We start from the raw sequence: 19,768 nt of genomic DNA on the forward strand, positions 1-19,768 counted from the left end.
TCCGCATTAGCACCCGCTCCCCTCAGCCGCCTCCATAGACAGTAACTAACAAAGTCAGAGTTCACTGAAGACAAAGGTTGTGTATATGTTGCAGACAAGGCAGACTTTTCGTTCACTTTGATTTCATATTTTCTTATGTCTGTTTCCCTTTCATCTCCTTTCTTCTCTCCCCGTCCGTAGCGGACTTGAACAACGTGAGGTTCTCTGCATACAGAACAGCCATGAAGATCCGCAGACTACAGAAAGCACTGTGCTGTAAGTAAGACACGCACACACACACACACACACACACACACACACACACACACACACACACACACACACACACACACACACACACACACACACACACACACACACACACACACACACACACACACACATACTGTCGGTTTTGGTCGGCTTCTTTTGATAATCTGCTCCAACGAGGGGGGTGCAGTAATGATTTGTAGCTTTGCCAGATGTAGTGCCAGAATATCACTGTATCCGAGGAGATTTTGGCCTTAAAATATCACACACACACACACCCACACACACACACACACACGAGTTCCTGTGTCCATGTGTCTTGTCAACAAACAGTTGCAGCTGGTAGTTGTGTTAAGCCTGTTGAGCACACTCATTATTTGGTGTGAACAGGTGGAATTCTTCTTTTTTTTTTTTAAGGGTGAAAAATGTTTTTCTGAAAACGAGACCTGCTGTTTTCTTGTATGTAATGGTAGCTTTGAGACACACACACACACACACACACACACACACACACACACACACACACACACACACACACACACACACACACACACACACACACACACACACACACTGTAGGTGCGCGAAGGCAGCAGCTTCTTGGTCCAGCTTTGTATAATAATGGTGACAAATGTTAACTATTTTCCAGCTCTTGACATTATCATTACAAGAAGCGCTGCTCGTCTACACTCATGTGGGTCATTTTCTCTGTGCGCACTACGGGCAACAGATATATACTATGTCTCAGACAGGTGTGTGTGTGCATATGGGTAATCGTGGGCAGCAAAGCGTAGTGTTGGTCATTAATGAGTTTGAACGATTCAGGCATTTTACTTTTACTATCTCATAGTGCTTCTCCTATCGTCTGGGTCTGTTTGTGACGGGAATGCATTAGCCTGAGTGATTTCGACTTGGGGCACTGCAATTCAATTTCATCCATTAGATTAGAAAAGCTGCCACATGAATAGCGCACATACAAAATTACACAAACATACAAATACACAGGCACAGCAGAAGGATCAGTAGTTATTAGTTATTAGCCTGGATTAATATGAAATCTCTACTTGGAGATCCTTGAATTTGTTACTGTTTTGCCTTTGTGCAGCACAGAATCACACTCACACACACACACGCACACACACGCACACACACTTGCATGACAAGGAAACTATAAAGTGGCTAATTGGGTTAAGTCTGTGCCAGGGGGCTGGAGAAGCACAAATGAGCTTGCATGGCATCCCACTGATGTGCCACAGCTTCCCAGCTTCATATCTGACTGTTTAATGACAAAGCTGGAGAGAAGGAAAGTTTTGCTTTCTGATAGCATGACTGCCCTGCTGTGTCCGCTCCATGTGGATTACTCCAGTAATTAGCACTGTCTCAGGAACAAAGGGGATGGCGGCATAAGTGAGGAAAGGTGAAATTATTGTGAATCAGAGAAGGGTTTGCATATTGTGAGGGAAGGTTGTCCAGGTTCAGAGGAAGACTTGCAGGGAGAAAAGATTTTATTTGCGCTTCATATCTCATGCAGTCATAAGAGCTCATGTCATTCATATATTTTTGTACACCTGAAACGATTTAGTATAAACAAAAATAACAATGAGATGTGGTAAAGTTCAGAATAAACATCCTCGCTGTTCAACCTAAATCTGCGAGCTGCTTATTTTCTGTACTGTTTAACCTTTTGACGACCTTAAGTAAGGTGTTAATTAACTCACTTTCCATCTTTCATTTAAAAAAAATATGACATTCAAAAGCAATTTATTTCTTCGGCATAGATTTAAAGTTATACGCTCAATAAAATCAGCTTGAAGGAGCAGTTTCACATTTTGTAAAACTTGCATTGTGGCCGTTTATTCTTTGCCAGGTTGCAGCTGACTGCAGTGTTTTTGATACCATACAATAGTGTCAGTTGAAGTTATTTCATGTCGGGCTCGGTCCTAAATCATATGAAAGACCACATTTATTTGAAACTGGTCATAATTTAATTTCTTACCAATGGAGCTTTTCTCTTTCTCTGATGTCACGACACAGGGAAGGAAAGCAGCATAAGACCAGATGTTGTTGGTGGAAGTAAAATCATTTAATACATTCAGGTACATTGATTAACAAAGAACAAAGAGAGGCAGAAAATCTAAACTACAATACATGTGCAAATAAGGCATCAATGAAAACACAAAGGGAAACCAACAAGGTTATCCTCAATTAAGCAAAAGCAAAAGCAACCACAAAGGGATCACAGTAACAAGGACTGAGGCCAAACTCCCATGACTGAGAGCTCTGGACAAACAAAGAATAATCTTAACTCACAACCACAAAGACGGAGGCATCAAGAGAGACAAACTGTTTCTTTCAAACAGACCACCGAGGTATTAAAGGCTGCCTGGCTATGATTGGCCATGAAGGACAGAAGGAGAAGCTGAGGATGTCTGGTTTGGACAGCATGGCAACGAGAGTAGAAAAAAAAAAGTTTTGAGCATAAAGGGATGTTGAACACAAATAAAACCTGTTTTTCGTTTGGTCTGCTTGTGAGTGTATATGTAGCTGCTTATTTCATCGAATAATATTTTCCCAAAGTTGCTAGATGAGGCTGTCTTGCTTAATTTTCTGCCTGTTGGCTCAGTCGCTCCTACATTCAAGCTCCATTACTGAGCGAGAGAAACTTAGAGTATAGAACATGACGCTACCATAATTGAGATATTGAAATATATATATAACATGCTTTCTTATTTCAGTCACTGGAGGAGTAGACAACAGATTAGATTACGGGGAAAACAGCCTGCACTTAGTCTGACTGACATTTTCTCCCTCGTTTGTCTTTTTTTGGTTCACATTTCTGTCTAATATTAATATTTCACCACACTGCTAAGTCTGTTCTCTGTCTGTACTCCCGGCAGACCAACACACTTGGTTGTTTTGAACTATATTGGACAAAATATGATTCATTTCTATACCTTTGAAAAAACTTCTATGAATAATCGGCACAATTCTCGGCCTCACATCCTTCCCAGATTTCATGGGACTTTCTATAAAAATCTGTTGACAGCTGAGAGCCCAATGAACAAGAAGGGAAAGGTTACTCATGGTGTTGTCTCCTTGCGCCATTTCTGTATCCTCGTTAACTTTCTCCCTCTCTTCTTTGCCATCCTTTCTTTTCCTCCCATCTCTTTTCTGCCTTTCATTCTGAAATCCTGTCTTCAGTGGACCTGCTGGACCTGAGCGTCGCCCAGAACACCTTTGAGCAGCACAAACTGACCAACAACAACCAGCTGCTGACCGTTCCCGATGTCATCAACTGCCTGACGTCCATCTACGACGGCCTGGAGCAGGAGCATAAAGACCTGGTCAACGTGCCCCTCTGCGTTGACATGTGTCTCAACTGGCTGCTCAATGTTTACGACACGTGCGTGCGCCATCTGTTTCACATTCAGGATCGAGGTTATGGATCGGCCAACGTGCTTTCCCGCAGCATCCTCGCCGACTGAAAAAGCCTCTGATGTTGACATCAGAGTGCTGTAATATAACGTAGCTGCTTGTTGATGCTCTTGCTTGTTTACAGATTGAAATATGCCACAGAATTTAGTTCTTTGAATTTCTTAAGTCAGATTGGCCAGTCATTTTCTGTGCTTTATGCATAAATGCAATTCCGCCCCCTTTAGGATGCAAATGAGTGTTTCCTGCGTTTCTTTGGGAAGAAACATACAAATACATATTTTTAAATATAGCCTGAACAAGTGTGAACATGCAGCACATTCCCTATGTAATCATGTGTGCGCTCACATCTTGTAAATACTCTTAGTAATCTATAAACTATACATGGAAAATCCAATTATAATATCACAATGCTGCAAACACACACACAGCTGAAGGCTCCTCCTATTCAAGATGCATTATGACTTTCTGTCATTGCTGCTGCACGTAATTAAGGATGGAAATGAACTGAATGCACACAAACATAGATGTGAGACAGGCTTACACCCATAATAAACATGACTGATTGCTCTCTGGGCTTGTCTGCAGTGGCCGCAGTGGAAAGATCCGTGTCCTGTCTATGAAGATTGGCTTGCTGTCTCTTTCCAAGGGGCACCTGGAGGAGAAATACAAATGTAAGTGCTGATGAGAAGGTGATGTATTTGCTGATGTACACATGTATCAAAATACACCCCCACCCCACTGTGCTGGCCAGCTTTCACCCCATGCCACTCCACCATAGCTGTAATCCCAGCAGTATTAATCAAACTCGTGGTAAGAGAGAGAGGGAAGTTCTGGAATGGTTCGTCTAATTGGATGAGAGACCTCCTACGCATTCCCCCCCTGTTCTTTATTTAATTTTCCATTCTGATTTATTTTTGAGGATTAGAAAGCGTGACTATAGGCTTGCTGCACTGGGAGGAGACTGTCATTTTGGCTTCCTGCTCTTTGTTTCTGCTGCTTTATCTCTTTGCTGTCTTTGCTGTCACTGCTCACACCACTGTTCATCTGTCTAACACGTCCCCTTTGCTTTCTGTCTCATCTTACTCACCCTGGCTTCAATTCTCTCTTAGCATCTCGCTTTCCCTGTTCTCCTTTTCCTGCTTTTCTCTTGCCATTGCATGGACTCCTTCCCTGAGCCTATTTGTTCCACTGGCAGCTTCTGTTAGACTGAGAAGGGTATCAAGCACGGTTGATTGCGTCCCTGCTCCTTTACTTTTTTTTTTTTTTTTTTGGAGTGTCAGTGAATGTTGTTCTCATGCAAATAACACTGCAGTGCACACAGGTCTATACATCTGTCTAATCAGCGGGGTTTGTTGTCATTTAGTGTGTCGTGTATTCAGTGGGAGATTTCGGGGTTGATTTGTTGCCGTCAGAGGTTGTATGGCCACAAACACATGAGTCTGCATGAGCCACACATACACTCCCACACCAACACACACTCGACAGAAATATATAACTGGAGCTGGCATCAGGGCCGCGCTTCACACAGAGATCAAAGACAGCTGCAAGCAGAGCAGAAAGACCTGTCATGCCCTTCACTGTTTCTCTGAATTACCTTGCTCACTTTGTGCATGAGCTCTGGCGATGTTTCGTGACTTCATCTGAAGAAAGAAAGAAAGAAAAAAAAAAAAGAATCACGCCGTCAACATGTTCACTGGTCAAGCCTGTGTCACCAGGCTGGCAGCCATATCCGGTTCTGTCCTGTCAATCTTTATGTTGAGGTCTCGGAGAGTTAGAGGCAGAGAAGAAGAGATAACACTGGGTGTAAAAAAAAAAAAAAGGTCTGGCACGAAAGAAGTAAAACAGAAAGATTAAAAATGCATCCTGTTTCTCAATTCTCTCTGCATCCTACCAACCACCTACAACCCACATATATACACCACACTGTTCCTCCTACTCCCTGCTATACATCACTCTCTCTATCTCTCCCCCCACATCTATTTTTACCCGTGTCTTTCGCTGAAAATATTACCCACAAGCTCAGACTTGTATCTCACTCCCTTTTCTTTTTCTTTCCTGTTTTATTTTTTTGCTCACTCTGCTTTACTCGTCCTCTCTCACAGACCTCTTCAGCCAGGTCGCATCAGCAGGCGACACCTGTGACCAGAGGCAGCTTGGTCTGCTGCTTCATGAGGCCATTCAGATCCCGAGGCAGCTGGGGGAGGTGGCCGCCTTCGGAGGATCCAACATTGAGCCCAGTGTCCGCAGCTGCTTCCAGCATGTACGTATATACAGAAATGCACACTGGCCACATACCTGTCAAACGCTACATAAGCACATCATTAGTACACACATGGGGATAAAAAGGTGACGTCAGTTCAGCTGCTTATGGAAAATGGATTGTATTCCCATAAACAGAAAACCTAGAGGTCTACTTTATCAAGATATTAAATTTTTGATTTCTGTCACTGTCTCTACCAGAGAGCCACATGGTACCCCAAAGATGTATGCCCGTTGTGGCATTTAATAAAAATGACGAGATGTTTGTCACCACTTTAAATCAACATGTATGCTTTTGATCATTTTTACCTTGAAATATACACACTGATACAGTAATTTGAAGTACCTTAAATAAATACCAGGTTTTTGGTGCTTAAAATGACCATGATGCTTAACTGTGAGACAAGTAATTTACACCTTTTTGAAAACTGGTTCACGGGCTGCACAGTATGGGGAGCAGAGCCATGTGTTCACGTTTGTAATTACAATCGCGATCGACGGATCATTGCTGTGGGTCCCTGACACGGGTATTAACTCAGGTTAAAGAGAGAATGGAATTGATATGACTTTCTATATTTTTTGTCGTGATTCATATTACTGTCAGATACACAGAGTTGTTCAACTATAAACGTAGCAACAGTCTTTCAATAAGTAGAAGTTTAAGAAAATGGTCACACAGCTGCTGTTCACTGGAGGAAACTGCTTTTCAAAATGCTGATGCGAAATTTAACATTGGACTCAGTGAGCAAGACAGATAAGCAGCAGTTCACCAACTGACTTCGAATATGACAAACTGAGACTTGTAAATGTAACTGTTACTGACTGACTTGACAAAGAAGAATACGTTACGGTGGTCTTACTGCTCAAAGAGCATATTTCTCTTCAATAGTGTGGTCACTGGATTGTATTGCTTAGGGTCTTTTATTACTGCTGTATGCACCAACACTGAATAATATATAAGCCTTTTATATTGGTCTATAGAAAATAAAGATGCCTATGGAGTCTATATATTCCTTTTAAAAAAGGATGCCTGAGGGACATTTCCTGTCAGTTTTGTTTCTTCCTTCTCTCACAGTGAAGTGATGGGGGGGAAAAAAAAAGAAATCTGACGTATGACCTCTGGTTTGTCACACTGGCTGAGCTGGTCTACGATGTGAATCCACACCTATCTGATCCGGTACCCCAAAACTTGAACAGCATCAGCTCCAGCAAGATTGTGAGGCTGTTACACTGCATTGCAAAGAGCTTGATCCATCCCTGCCAACACTCACCTGTGGGCTTGACCATCTTTATGTATTTTTTATGTCAAGTTTTTACAGTCAGACCAACCACAGGTTGCCTGAAGTAGCCTGCAAGGGGTTTAATATTGGTAACTGTTGTAGACAGGTTGGCCATTGCTATTTGAGATCAGGATTCAGTGCATCTTCCAAGAGCTAATTGTCATTAAACACCCCAGTTTCCCGTGGTTCCCCCAGCCTGCTATCACCTGCCTCTTTCCATCCTGTGAAAATCGTTTAAAATTTAAGCTCTGCTGACCAACCATGAAACCTCAAATAGCCTCCAGTCTTCTGCTGGCTGTCCTCTAGTGTTTTACTGCAGCCAGCTAACCACTTTTCTCCGGGTTTATCTCTGGACGTTACTGGCATTTAATGATGTCTTCATCCCATGGGATATCCGTTTCATTTTTCTCACTCTTGTCTCTCCTGGCTCATGCTTCAGCGATCATAAATGGGAGCCAAACATTAAAATTAGGATGCTATAAATTTGTCTGGGCTGCAACTCCCAAAATAGCAGCGGGGGCTCATTTTTACATCTTTCTCGACAATGCAAATTCACGAAATTAAAATCTTTACCGCCCAGCAGACAGTTCATGCTCTTTGTCATGATATACATGTTTGCAGATAAAGAAGCAGAACATGACTGAATGCACACTCAAAAAGGCTGACAGACTTGGTGGTGAATTGGTTGCCAGCTGTAGTCCAGTTTCTCATTAATCATTTAATCATCCAGCCAGGTTGGCAGGTGGAAACCAGACCCATGAGCTCCCGCCCTCATGCTCTCTCATTTACACATTCATGCACATGGACAAGCTGAATCCAGTGCCACCTGTGTGTCACTTTGCCCTGCCAGTGACAGTGCAGTCACCCAGTCCATTTGCTTTAATGGGTGTGTGATGAATGAGCTGCAGCGCCATAAATATGGCTTCTCTCACTGTCCCTTTGTCGTTCTCCTCCATTTATCCGTCCGTCCGTCCGCCGAGCCATCCTTTCAGCTCAGCGGTAATTAATCTGTAAGTGCCATAATTCTGCCATTAGACGGCAAAGAGGAAGGTGAGAAGGCGCATATGAGACTAATGCATGTGAAAGGGGAGACGGAGAGCTTGTGCGGGGGAAGGTCAAACAGGGAGGTGGAGGGTGTAAAGACGATTTCAGACGTCAGCGGGTGAAGGATTCCCTCAAAGTTTCCCCACTTCTTTTCCAGAGCCATAACCTGATCGACAAACTTATGCTGCAGTCTCGCGGTGTTTCTCAAAGCAGGGAAAACAATTATGTTTTAATCCTTTTTTCTTTTTCTCGAGGCACGGGTATTGTAGCATTGAACAAAAGATGTGGGAAAATTGGCACTTTTTCTGTGGAAGTGAAATGGTACATAGACGATACTTTTTGAGTACATTTTCACCGCTTTAGCAGTCTCAAGGCACTTTACACCATTAGTCATATTCTTTCATTCACACATGTTGTTTTGGACAACAACGGTTTTATTGTTGTCTTCACATGAACTACTCGGTGTCCTGCCTTTAATTGCCCCTTGGGGATGAATAAAAGTAAATTGAATTGAATTGAATCAATTGTCTCTCGACTCAAAGTGAAGGAATATATGAACAACAGTAGGAAGTTATCTGTCTAAGGCAGAGGGATGATTATTTCCACATGTGTCACATCCCGTGTTGTCCTGTGAATGTCTAAAGTCTGTGTTACCTCCGTACTTCAAATTGCATTGTATTTTTTCTTTACTTCTACTTCTTTAATAGTAATGTCAAAAATCTCTATTTATGTAACATCTCTTATACTCAAAGTGGATCATATTGCCAAACTGTTTCCAGAAGCTAAAATAGAAAAGAGAGAACCATATGACTAAAAAGCATTTTGAAAGGTAACAAAACATATAAGAAGGAGACAAAAATAATAAATAATAGTATTTTCTTCAAGTTGACATTGAGTAGTGCAACCTGGAATAAACAGACGATGGGAAAAGAGGGTGGCAGCCACTATTTGGATAAGTATACTAATATAAGTTTACTTTTGACACCATGTGCCAGTTTTTCTTTTATAATAGTTTTTGATGTCAAGACATTTTTTGGTTAGTGTCGTATTGTCGTCTTATCTCACTTTTGAATGTGGTTTTGAAAAGCAGCTGAATTTTAATTGAAAAATTCTACCCCTCATTCCAATTTTCAGGTTTGAATGTATTTCTTTCTGCTTGTGTGAATTTTAAGAAGAATATGCTAATACAGTCAAGGCTCTCTATAGTCTTGAACAGTATAAGCTTTGGGAAGGGATCAGTGGAACCCACACACACACTATTCCTTTTGAATATTCTCTCTTCTTATTGCAAATGTATTCTGCCCTTTGTTGCCCTTTTTGTCTGTCAGAGACGATGGAAAGGTTGCATTTGATTTGTTTAGCTCTAACAGCAGCTATGTCAAAGCTTCTTGCTCTCTGAGTTTGGCTTTTCCAATTGGTTCATTATTATCCAAAGCTGAACCAAGATGGCGCAGACAAAACACTGCTGCGTTCATTAGTTCCGTTCAGGTAGGGTTTCTTGTGAGAGGTAATTCAGAATTGAAAGATTGAATCTTGTCTAAGTTGGCAAAGATTTATAGTTTCTACAGTGACATAAAGAATTCAAACTATCCAAAATGTTCCTCTCCTTACTTCAAACAGCCAGTGAAGCGTTTTAAAAGTACCATCCACTTTGAAAGTAACATCACCAAAAGTGTTAAGCAGCAGTTAAGAGTAGGAGTGAGGGAGACATTTTCACAGATATTTGAGCAGAGCTTCATGCCTGATTGTACAGCTATGGTCATGAGCAAGGACAGTGAGGGTGTTAAAATCAATCCATGTTTACTGTAAGATATTTCTACTAATAAACATGAATGAGGAGCTCATAAAAGTTCTTTAGTCCTGGTTCACAATTCAAAGCTCTATTGCTCCTTTGGGACTTGTCACTTTAATGTGTATAGTCACCCTAAATTTGTCTGCGTCTTTATTAGCTGTTGGGTAACAAGTCAAGACTTACAGCTTGTTTTTTATGTCTGTTCTGCACAATTCTCCCTCAAACTGTATTAGCTCTGTGTGTAAATAGATGCTAACATTTGAACAAGGATAAAGTTTTGTTTTCCTCAACTTATGACCAGGTCACCAATAAGGTGGAGCTGGAGCCTCGGCAGTTTGTCGACTGGATGCGCCTGGAGCCGCAGTCGATGGTCTGGCTTCCTGTCCTGCACAGAGTGGCTGCGGCGGAGACGGCGAAACATCAGGCCAAGTGTAACATCTGCAAGGAGTGTCCCATTGTTGGCTTCAGGTAAACGCACTCACTCCCACATCTTATTTCGCATTTAAGTTTGCATTTATGGAACGGACGAAATGATGAAAGGTAATGAATTAACTGTGCAATTTGTAACGGGCACACACTTACAAACTAACACACACACACGTACACAGGCACACTTACCCAATATGGCACTGTTCTGCGTTGTTCTCTCCTGGTTGAGCATAAAGGGCAGATCTGCTCTGGAGGGCAGGCATTTATCTAAATGTCAGCAGCTGATACACCACTGACTAAATACCATCCCAATGTTTGCAGTAAAACATGCAGACGCACTCACAAACACAAGGAGACTCACAAACATAGGATACGGAGCCACATTCGAAAGGTTCAAAAACACCCAATCACTTGATAAGCACTCATAATAGACGGGCACCTGATACTCAGTGCTGCTGACAATCAAACCTGTCGAACCGTAATGGTAGCCCCTTTTGTTTTCGTCAGTTCTTCATGACTTACATTCAAACGGTAGGATCAACAGCTTCTGTCAGTCGATATTCAGTCCTTCCCTGACCACACTCGGAGCCTTGGTTTTTCTCGGGGAGGGGAGGTCCAACACCCCGCCAAGTGAAGCAGGCTGGCAGGGATGTCCTCTTCACATTCCTTGCTTTGCCAGCAGAAAGAGAAACGCACTCAGACATTTGATGAAGCACACGTCTCCCAAGTTCTGTCATTGATGGATGAGAGCGAGCGACAGCAGGAGGGGAAAGTCAGCGAGCGGGAGTGAAAGCGGAAAGAAAATGCATAGCGGGCGTTTTGTGTGGTCTTGAGACATGACACCGGCTGCGTTACAAATAGATGCAATTTTTTTCCTCTTTGTCTCCTGCGGTTTTTCATCCAGCTCGGCACCAGAATGACGGAGCTCTCTGAATGTAATGGATCTCATGTCAACAATGCGTTAACACTTGATAAATGTCAACTCATCAGCAACAAATTTTGCGAGATGGTTAACAAGCTGCTGTTCCTCATTCAACATGCGCCATTTCCTGTGCATTCAAGCAAACCGTTGCCGTTATATACCCACTTGCATCGTTGGAACTGAAAGCAATAATTAACACTCTGTGGTTATCACTACGTGGCATCGTTTATTATACAGATGGTATGAGACTAATGAAAGTGCTTAAATAGGTTGACTGTTTCAAAATTTGCCAAATACCAAAATGATCAGCGAAGAAATTGCTTTGAATAAATTAGCAGTATATCAGCACTGAGGTGGAAAGTATTCTTGCATATGGAAACTGAATAAATTGCTTGGAAAAAGTTGGATCGAGAAACCTGCAAAAAAAAAATTCACTGCCTGAAAAGTACATATCTCGCAACGCTTTCAGACGATACGTCACCTTGCACCGTGCCGAATAATCTCAAGTGCTCATTAGTTGCTGCTGAGAATTCTGATAAATGATGAATAGAAAATGAGGGGAGGGAAGTGCAAAAACAAGTATATTTTTTATATCTTAATTACAACAGTACCAATGACAAAAGATTAATTTTTTTCCTTTATTGACACATTGTTTATACATTTCTAACTTGGAACTTGGATAACTCTGATTTGCCTCCATGGAGGTTGAAAGACGTCCTGCACTGCTATGAAAATGTAAAAAAGACAAAGCGCAGATTTGTTGAAATGTAAGCGGTGAATAAAAGGTTTTTGGGAAAAAAAAAAATCAACGAACCAGAAAAAGAAAAAAAAATCTCCTGAATACTTGCCACTTTTGTTTCTTACCATTTTTTCTTTTGTACTCAACTGTTCAGCGAACATCAATAGTTTGAAAGAACCAAAACTAAATGTAGACGTTTCCAAACGTTCCAAAGAATGTCTTGGTCAAGGCCAGGCTGAGGGAGTAGTAGTACTATTAAAAAAAAGTTTTCTTAACAGATAAGGTGATAAGTCTACTTTGATGTTCAGACTAAACCATTACCATAATTAACTCAATCTGCCAGTGGCAACACTTATTAACAAAGGTCCATCTTAATTTGTCCTGAATGAAGGTGACTTAACCTCCTTCTCTTATAGGAATATGCGACTTGTCAAATATGTAAATGGAAGAGTTGACTTGTCGTGTCGTGTGCACTGTTGCATCCTTTGATATATGGCTCGCTTTGGTAGCTCATCAGTCAGCTAACCTTGGAAGAGCTGGAGAGAAGAGAGACAGAGAGAGAGAGATAAAAGACTTAAGCCATTATGTCTGAATGGCTCCTGTCTCAATTTAGCTGTTAAATGGCCTTCTGGCTGAGGTGGCTGTTGGGAACAACATCCTGACAGTTGTTGTTGCTCACTTTTTAGTGGTGTGTGTGTGTGTGTGCATGTATGAACGTGTTCCCACTGAGGACTATGTGATGGTGACAGTAGAAAATCAGTAACATTTAATTGCGTGGACATGGACAAAGTTAACCAGAAGTACTTAGAATGATAAGACATGTTCTCCTCCAAAGCTTAAATTACGTCTTCACACTGAAAATGTGCGACATACAGAGTGAAGTCTTATCTATTGTCCCTATAAGGGAGACATCTGCCCAAATGGGATTTTGCAGAAAGACACATACTGTAAGTCCCCACAAATCCAGCTTTGATTCACCCACATCAGACAAAAACTTTCCAACTCACTTTTGCACCTTTCTCTCCCTCTGCTCTTCAGGTACCGCAGTCTGAAGCATTTCAACTACGACGTGTGTCAGAGCTGCTTCTTTTCCGGACGCACCGCCAAGGGCCACAAGCTCAACTACCCCATGGTGGAGTACTGTACACCGGTGAGACGCGCACACTGACATATGTTCAGTCTCATATCTCATAGCTCCTTCCCACATTTCCACGCAGCCCTCTGAGCCACTTAACGAAGGCACTCCAGTTTACACGTCAGATTTCTGACGCTTGCTACCCCCAGAACTATATTTCTGTCTCATGTCAAATGACTCCTCTGATCCAGGCAGAGTCATGCTTGTCTGAAGAACTAACATATTTCTGGAGACTTTCATGCATAAATTCAGTCCACTTACATATTCGCTGAGAGCATACCAGTGTTTTTAATTTCTATGTTCTTCTAGCATTTAGTTACATTATTTGTTTCTTAAGTAACATTTAAAGACTTCCTTCCAGCCTTATCCACCATGAAAGGGCCAGATTTTAAGGTCTCGAAGGAGTTTTCAGTCCGCCTTGCCGCCGATGCTCAGTCACGTTGCGCAATCAATAGAGCTGTGAGATCGCAATTGGTTTTCCAGTTCATCCAAAAGGTGCTGGACAGGGCTTAGGTCAGTGCTCAGTGCAGCCCAGTTAACTTTCTCCTCTCCAGACTTAGAAAACTATTTCTGAGACGTCGTCCTGCTGGAAGACTTGAACGTAAAGTTTGGAGTTAATTTACTTTTTTTCAAGCTGCACCCGTTTGATTGTTTTTGTCCTGACATCCACTTTGAAACCTCTATTCCCAAATGTTTATACGAAGCTGTTTGGAAGTGATGAAAGTGAGTTTTATGTGAGGTCACCAGAGGCCACGAGACGCTGCAGCTGAGTTGGCAACACACAATTTACTAAATAAATGGGACTCAAAGTAACTGTGAATTTTATGATACTGACAAAGAAACGGTAATAAAGGTGGATTACATTAGGTTAGCAATCCCACAGGCATTAAGCAAGGTTAGCACTGATGATGCTGGATCGCTGTGTTTCTAAGCGTTTGGGCTCGTTGGTGCTATAAAAAAAACATTTGTACTGCAAGAATGCATCTCGGTCAAAAAAAAAAAAGTTGCACTGATACACATTTAGTTCATGTAAATGTGTAATGTAATGTGAGCCATTCACCAATTGATAACATTATTTTGAAGGAGGGGATTTGGAACTTTTTGAATTTCTTCAAAATGTAAAATTCACAAATGAGTTTTTTTGAGAATAAAATGGATCTGTGAAATATATAGCATACAATTGTTAAATGCAATTAACACAATCACAATACATTTGAAAGGAAAAGCTTGTTATAACCAGTTGTTTTGTTTAATTCGACATCAAGTCGACTGTAACAAAGTGTATGCATGACACAGATATTTACCTCTGACACCAGACCCACTACACAGAATTCTCCTACTTGTCTCTCAATCCAGCCTCCCAAAAGACCTCCGGATTAATTTGAATCCGCATGAACAAATAGTAAAATGTTCAAGGCGCTCTTGGGGCTTTTTTTTTTCCATTTCTACCATAAACCAATATTTCGCTTAACCACTACACATAGAGAGAAGAATATTGGGAAAAAGGGGAGAGCGGCAAAAGTGAACATTGCTCCCTCTTTCTCAATTAGGATTTCTCACTTGTGGCTAACTTCTTTCAATATTGCTTAACATCATATTCTGAGTGGCTGAACGTTCTTTCCATGTTTCTCATTTCTGTCTTTTAATTTGCTTTTTCAATTTTGCAAATGGGATAGATATTGAGTTGCTAGCGGCAGCTTTAGCGAGGGGTGATCATTCTTCCATGGGCCGAAATAGCCAGCAGCTGACTGCTGCACCTCTGAAAGAACATGATCTTATTTTCAGCCCTGCTGCAGCAACAAATACTTAACCTGTTGCGAAAATATTAGCACCGCACTCGAGAGTGAATTAATCACTCAGGACTGATTGCCATTAAGAAGAAAGAGGGCAATCAGAGGGAGGTCAACATTTTGCCTTTGCTTTTGCTTTTTTTGATGGCGTTTAATCATGGGATCAGCCCAGACCTCATTACGCCTTCTGTCAATTATCAAACTGCTTTTACACTTTACTCAAGTCATTCATAGCTGTAATGAGGTGTGACATAAATTGTTTCTGTCCGTGGACATATAGCCAAAGTGCAATATTTCCCCCTGGTTTCCTTCTGTTATGAACCTACTTCAGGTTCAAATAAATCAGCAGCGGCCAAACAAGTTTAGGAATATTTCTATTTTAGAAAAATGGAATAAAACAAATTATTCAAGTGTATCTCATTTGCCAGCATCGCCATTAGCACCCGGGGTGAGAAAACAAGATAGTAGGAAAAAACATGAGGTCCCAGACAGATTCGAAGGGATCATCACAATGCTTTCACATCAGAATGAATAAAGCCCATCGGATAAATGCATTTCAAATTTTAGGAAAAGCAGCCAACTCGTTGACTCATCCAAATTTCATCACACCGCCCACGATCCCACTAAGTGTAATCTTTATTTTAAAAAGTAAAAAGGAATTTTAATGGAGTATGGTGGCATAGTAGTTACCAGGCTTGTCCCATACAAAGATGACAAATGCGTGCCAGTAAGCGTTCTACACTTAGAAGGGCAAGTCGTGGAGTGGAGGGCTTTTGGGATATTTGCCTGTACATTTTTAATATATACAACCTAAACCAGGGGTGACCAACCCTGGTCCTCGAGGGGCCCTGTCCTGCATGTTTTAGTTCTCGCCCTGCTTCAGCATACCTGAGTCTCATGATGATGTCATCACCAAGGTTGTAAAAAAGCCCAATAACGAGCCCCTCATTGCAATCAGGTGTGCTGCAACTGGGAGGAGCTAAAACAAGTTTGGCGTCATAATTCTCCAACTGCCATACACATTTATACCGTTGCTTATTTTGCAAGTAGTCTTTTATCACCTTTACAGCACGTTCAGTTTGAAATGACTGAAGTGGTGTTCAACTTTACTTATCTACAAATGATAAAGCATGCTCGAGGGGGGGTGGGGTGGGAGGGGGCAGCAAACCCCCTCTACAACCATCACTAACTCTGGTTTCTGCACAACACACGCCGTGCATATATCAAGTACGTTTGCTCTTGAGTGGATACTGGGATGGCGCTAATATAAGCAATGAGGGGGATTTTGCTGGAGAGGAGTAATCATTGTGGGAGTGAACTCCTCTGTTTGGAAAGAGATGCTGATAATAGCCCACTGGCACCGGCACAAGATTGTGTGAGCTGATCAGATGAATACTTATCAGCCGTACAGTGGAGCCGGGTGTCAGAAAACAGCCACAACTTATCACAATCTCTCTGAAAAATGGCCGCCATAAAGTCACAGTGTACATCTCCGTGTAATCGACAGGAAATTGTGTCAGGAGAAAGGAAACAATACATGGAGTCAAATGCTGACTTAGTGTAGAGGATACATTGTGGACCGTTGTTAGCTTTTTTTTTTCCCTCCAAGTGGATCATCCATGTGAGGCGACTCAAATCTCAGTGAAAAAAAATACAAAATACAGAAAACTCATAAACAGCTTCATCGTACCTCAATATAGTGGATATTTGTTGAAAAGAATACAAAGCGAGAAGTTCACAGTTGTATTCCTCCTGGCAGAGAAAAATCTAATGGAAAAACGTGTCTGAATGAGTTTATCGTGTCATTTTCAATCCCACAGTTCAGCTCGACTTCTCTTCACGCCTTTATTTTGGATATTTTTGTGTTTGCTTCCTTATATCCTCTGAAGACATCCGTACAATACATAATTGTATTTATCATACTCTCCGTACCCACACCAAAATGTGTTTGAGTTTTATGTTTGAGAACATCGAGTTCACATTGAATAACAAACCAGATTACGTGAAGGGCTACAGAGAGAGATGGTGGCTTGTGAGACTTGTTTGATTTGATCAAATCCCTCCTCTTTGCCATGCTGGGATTTATTTTTTATTGCTATATGATTAGATTTTGGCTTCTTTTATTTTTCCATACCTACCACTGTGTTGATCAATGATATTGAAAAAGTCATATTTGAACGCGGCTCTGCTGTATGGATCACTGTAATTGCAGTATTTTTGCCTTTCCTTACGTAAGATGTAGTTTTTGGTTTTGCCCACTTGCTAATGCTGTGTTGAGCTTCCACAGAAGTCAGCCGAGGATTCTATCGGTGGTCTCGTAGCCATTTCATTATTGCATCATCTTCAACTCCAACTCTGGGGATCTTTGCTGCATTTAATCTTCCCTGCTTTCTCCCCTTCCCTGCCCCTCACTTTTATGTTTATACATTACTTTTCACTGATAAATTCAAGGAGCTCAACTGATAAACATGAGCATGTCCACTGAGTTATAGAGGATACAGCTCTCTCTATCGCCCTCACTCAGACACACACACACACGCACGCAGGCACACATATTCACAAATTCCCCAACAGCTTTTGTGCAATTGTCTTATAATTGCTGTTGTCTAGCTCAAGCTAGCGTCTTAAAATGTGAGGATTAGTCAATAAGCCAAGTGAACTCAACGGAGTCTGTTCATTTGCGCCTATCTGTCAACTGTGAGTGTTGTGGTTTTGACTGTGTGTGTGCACGTGTGTTTAGCACTAGTTGTTTGAGGATTTTCTCGCTCTCTGGTCAGACTCTGGTGGTAATTTGCTGTTTGCTTGCGTAGCAGAAAGCACTTCTGCAAAAGGAACACCTTTCCTAAGTATCTAATTAGCGAGCAGATTTTCTTCCATACAAATGCGCCTATGGATTACGTGTACACAAGACGCTGTGGAAATGCATAAACTTGCATTCACACTTGGAAAAAGATTTATATTCAGAAAAAAAAAAAACCTCAGTATTTTGTGTCTTACTCTCTCTCTCTTCCCGTCTTTATTCCTGTAGACGACATCGGGCGAGGACATGCGAGATTTCACCAAAGTGCTGAAGAACAAATTCCGATCCAAGAAGTACTTTGCCAAGCACCCGCGACTGGGTTACCTCCCTGTGCAGACTGTGTTGGAGGGCGATAACATGGAAACGTAAGTACAACTCCGGAGTATTTATGAGGCAGAGCTATACACAAATCTGATTGTCTCATTCATAAAAGTACAGTTGATGTGAAGGTTTGTTGCCATCAGCCATAAAGCCACTGTGCTAGTATTGTGTATATCACTTTTTTCAATGTAAACACAGCCCTGACTTTATGGTACCATTTACATAAAATAACTTTTTGAGCTCTTGATACAGTCTCCATCGCTTATTACTCTTGCATATTGAAGTACATTGAGTAGAGCGCAAAATCCAGGTAACACAGTGTAGCACCTCACAAACCTATATATAACACTGCTGAAACCTTTATGGGAGCCTTCACACCTAAACTTCGAGGACACAATATTCACTATCTGCCTCATATATATATATATCTCCCACCCTTCATCAGAGTAAATCTGTGCTATTTACTTGTTAGTGGTCATATTGTTATGGCGAACTATCATAAGTAGATCACGTTTGCTACCGCCTTCCACCTGATGTGCAATAATTCTCTCGGTCAATCTAATTGTGACAGAAATAACTCAATGCCCTTTCAAAATGTTGTTTACCTAATCAGCTTGTGATATTGGATGACATTGGATGATACTCATGCTGCGACAAAATTCATTGCGTCTGATTGGCTGACGCTCATGTAGAGTTGATACCTCAAAGATAATCACAAAGCTGTATTTATTTATGGATTAAAGGAGAGGGGAAAAAAAAAGAAATGACTTTTTATAGTTTCCCTGTCTGTCAGGATTTGCTTCTCAAAGCCTTGGAGCTGTTTTTAAATCACTTCAAAGCATGGCCGCTTGTGACAAGTGGCTTAACCTGCTTGTTGAAGAGTTACTCCCGCAATTTGGTGTCCATATCATTTGAGGACTTGTGACCGAGAAAGACACATAATTTCAAAAAAAGTGCTTGAGTTTTGGTTTTTTTTTCCTGGCTCAGTTGCATCAGAGGAGCCTCCTGGTAAACTCGCGTCTCTGAAAGCTCAAGCACCCGTTTTGTAGCGCAGCCATTCATTTATGAACTTTTTTTCTTCTTTCTCCTCTCGTTTTAGGTCAAGATCAGTGCAGAGATAACACTTCTGAAATTGATTTTCTCAGACTTGAAATAGCTTGTCAGTAACTGCAACACATGACACAAAAAGATGTCACATGCTCGGTTGAACGCCACATGACCACTTACTCTTGGACATGTCAGGTCGATGGATGGCCTTACTGTGGAGAAGGAAAAAAACAACAAAAAAAACAACTTCAGACCACAAGTGATTTAGAGTCTGAAGTTGGACTTTGTGCTAGTATGTGCAAAGCGGTCATTTCCCACTCCAATTAGTTTATTTACCTAGTGCCCAGGTGCCATCGCTCCACTGTGGATCTTGTGTCTGCAGCCCTGCGTCTGATTTATGTCCCTTTGGCCGTCATCCATAAATTGCCCTGGGAGCAATTTAACTGGACGCACATTATGCAGAAGTCCCAGGCAGGCGCCTCACTCTCCCCCCAGAGTGCACCGGGCCCTTCTCCAATACCACCCC

The 19,768-nt window shown here is 41.6% G+C and overlaps 1 protein-coding gene across 3 annotated transcripts in view; it reads left to right on the top strand.

The window, feature by feature from the left end:
- utrn (utrophin) overlaps window positions 1-19,768 on the top strand; it is a gene marked incomplete at its 3' end in the record, with an annotated part of 189,877 nt that overhangs the window by 142,750 nt on the left and 27,359 nt on the right. For 2 of the 3 annotated variants that reach the window (XM_080514402.1, XM_080514403.1), the window contains exons 64-70: window positions 181-255; window positions 3,451-3,652; window positions 4,270-4,355; window positions 5,787-5,944; window positions 10,361-10,527; window positions 13,188-13,299; window positions 18,103-18,239. In XM_080514402.1, coding sequence (XP_080370528.1) covers window positions 181-255; window positions 3,451-3,652; window positions 4,270-4,355; window positions 5,787-5,944; window positions 10,361-10,527; window positions 13,188-13,299; window positions 18,103-18,239 — 937 coding nt within the window. Of the gene's footprint in view, window positions 1-180; window positions 256-3,450; window positions 3,653-4,269; window positions 4,356-5,786; window positions 5,945-10,360; window positions 10,528-13,187; window positions 13,300-18,102; window positions 18,244-19,768 lie in introns of those variants that run through there. The other variant, XM_080514404.1, reaches the window with a different exon arrangement.

This window comes from Blennius ocellaris (genome assembly GCF_963422515.1).
Source record: "Blennius ocellaris genome assembly, chromosome: 18".
In the NCBI taxonomy this organism is placed as follows: domain Eukaryota; kingdom Metazoa; phylum Chordata; class Actinopteri; order Blenniiformes; family Blenniidae; genus Blennius; species Blennius ocellaris.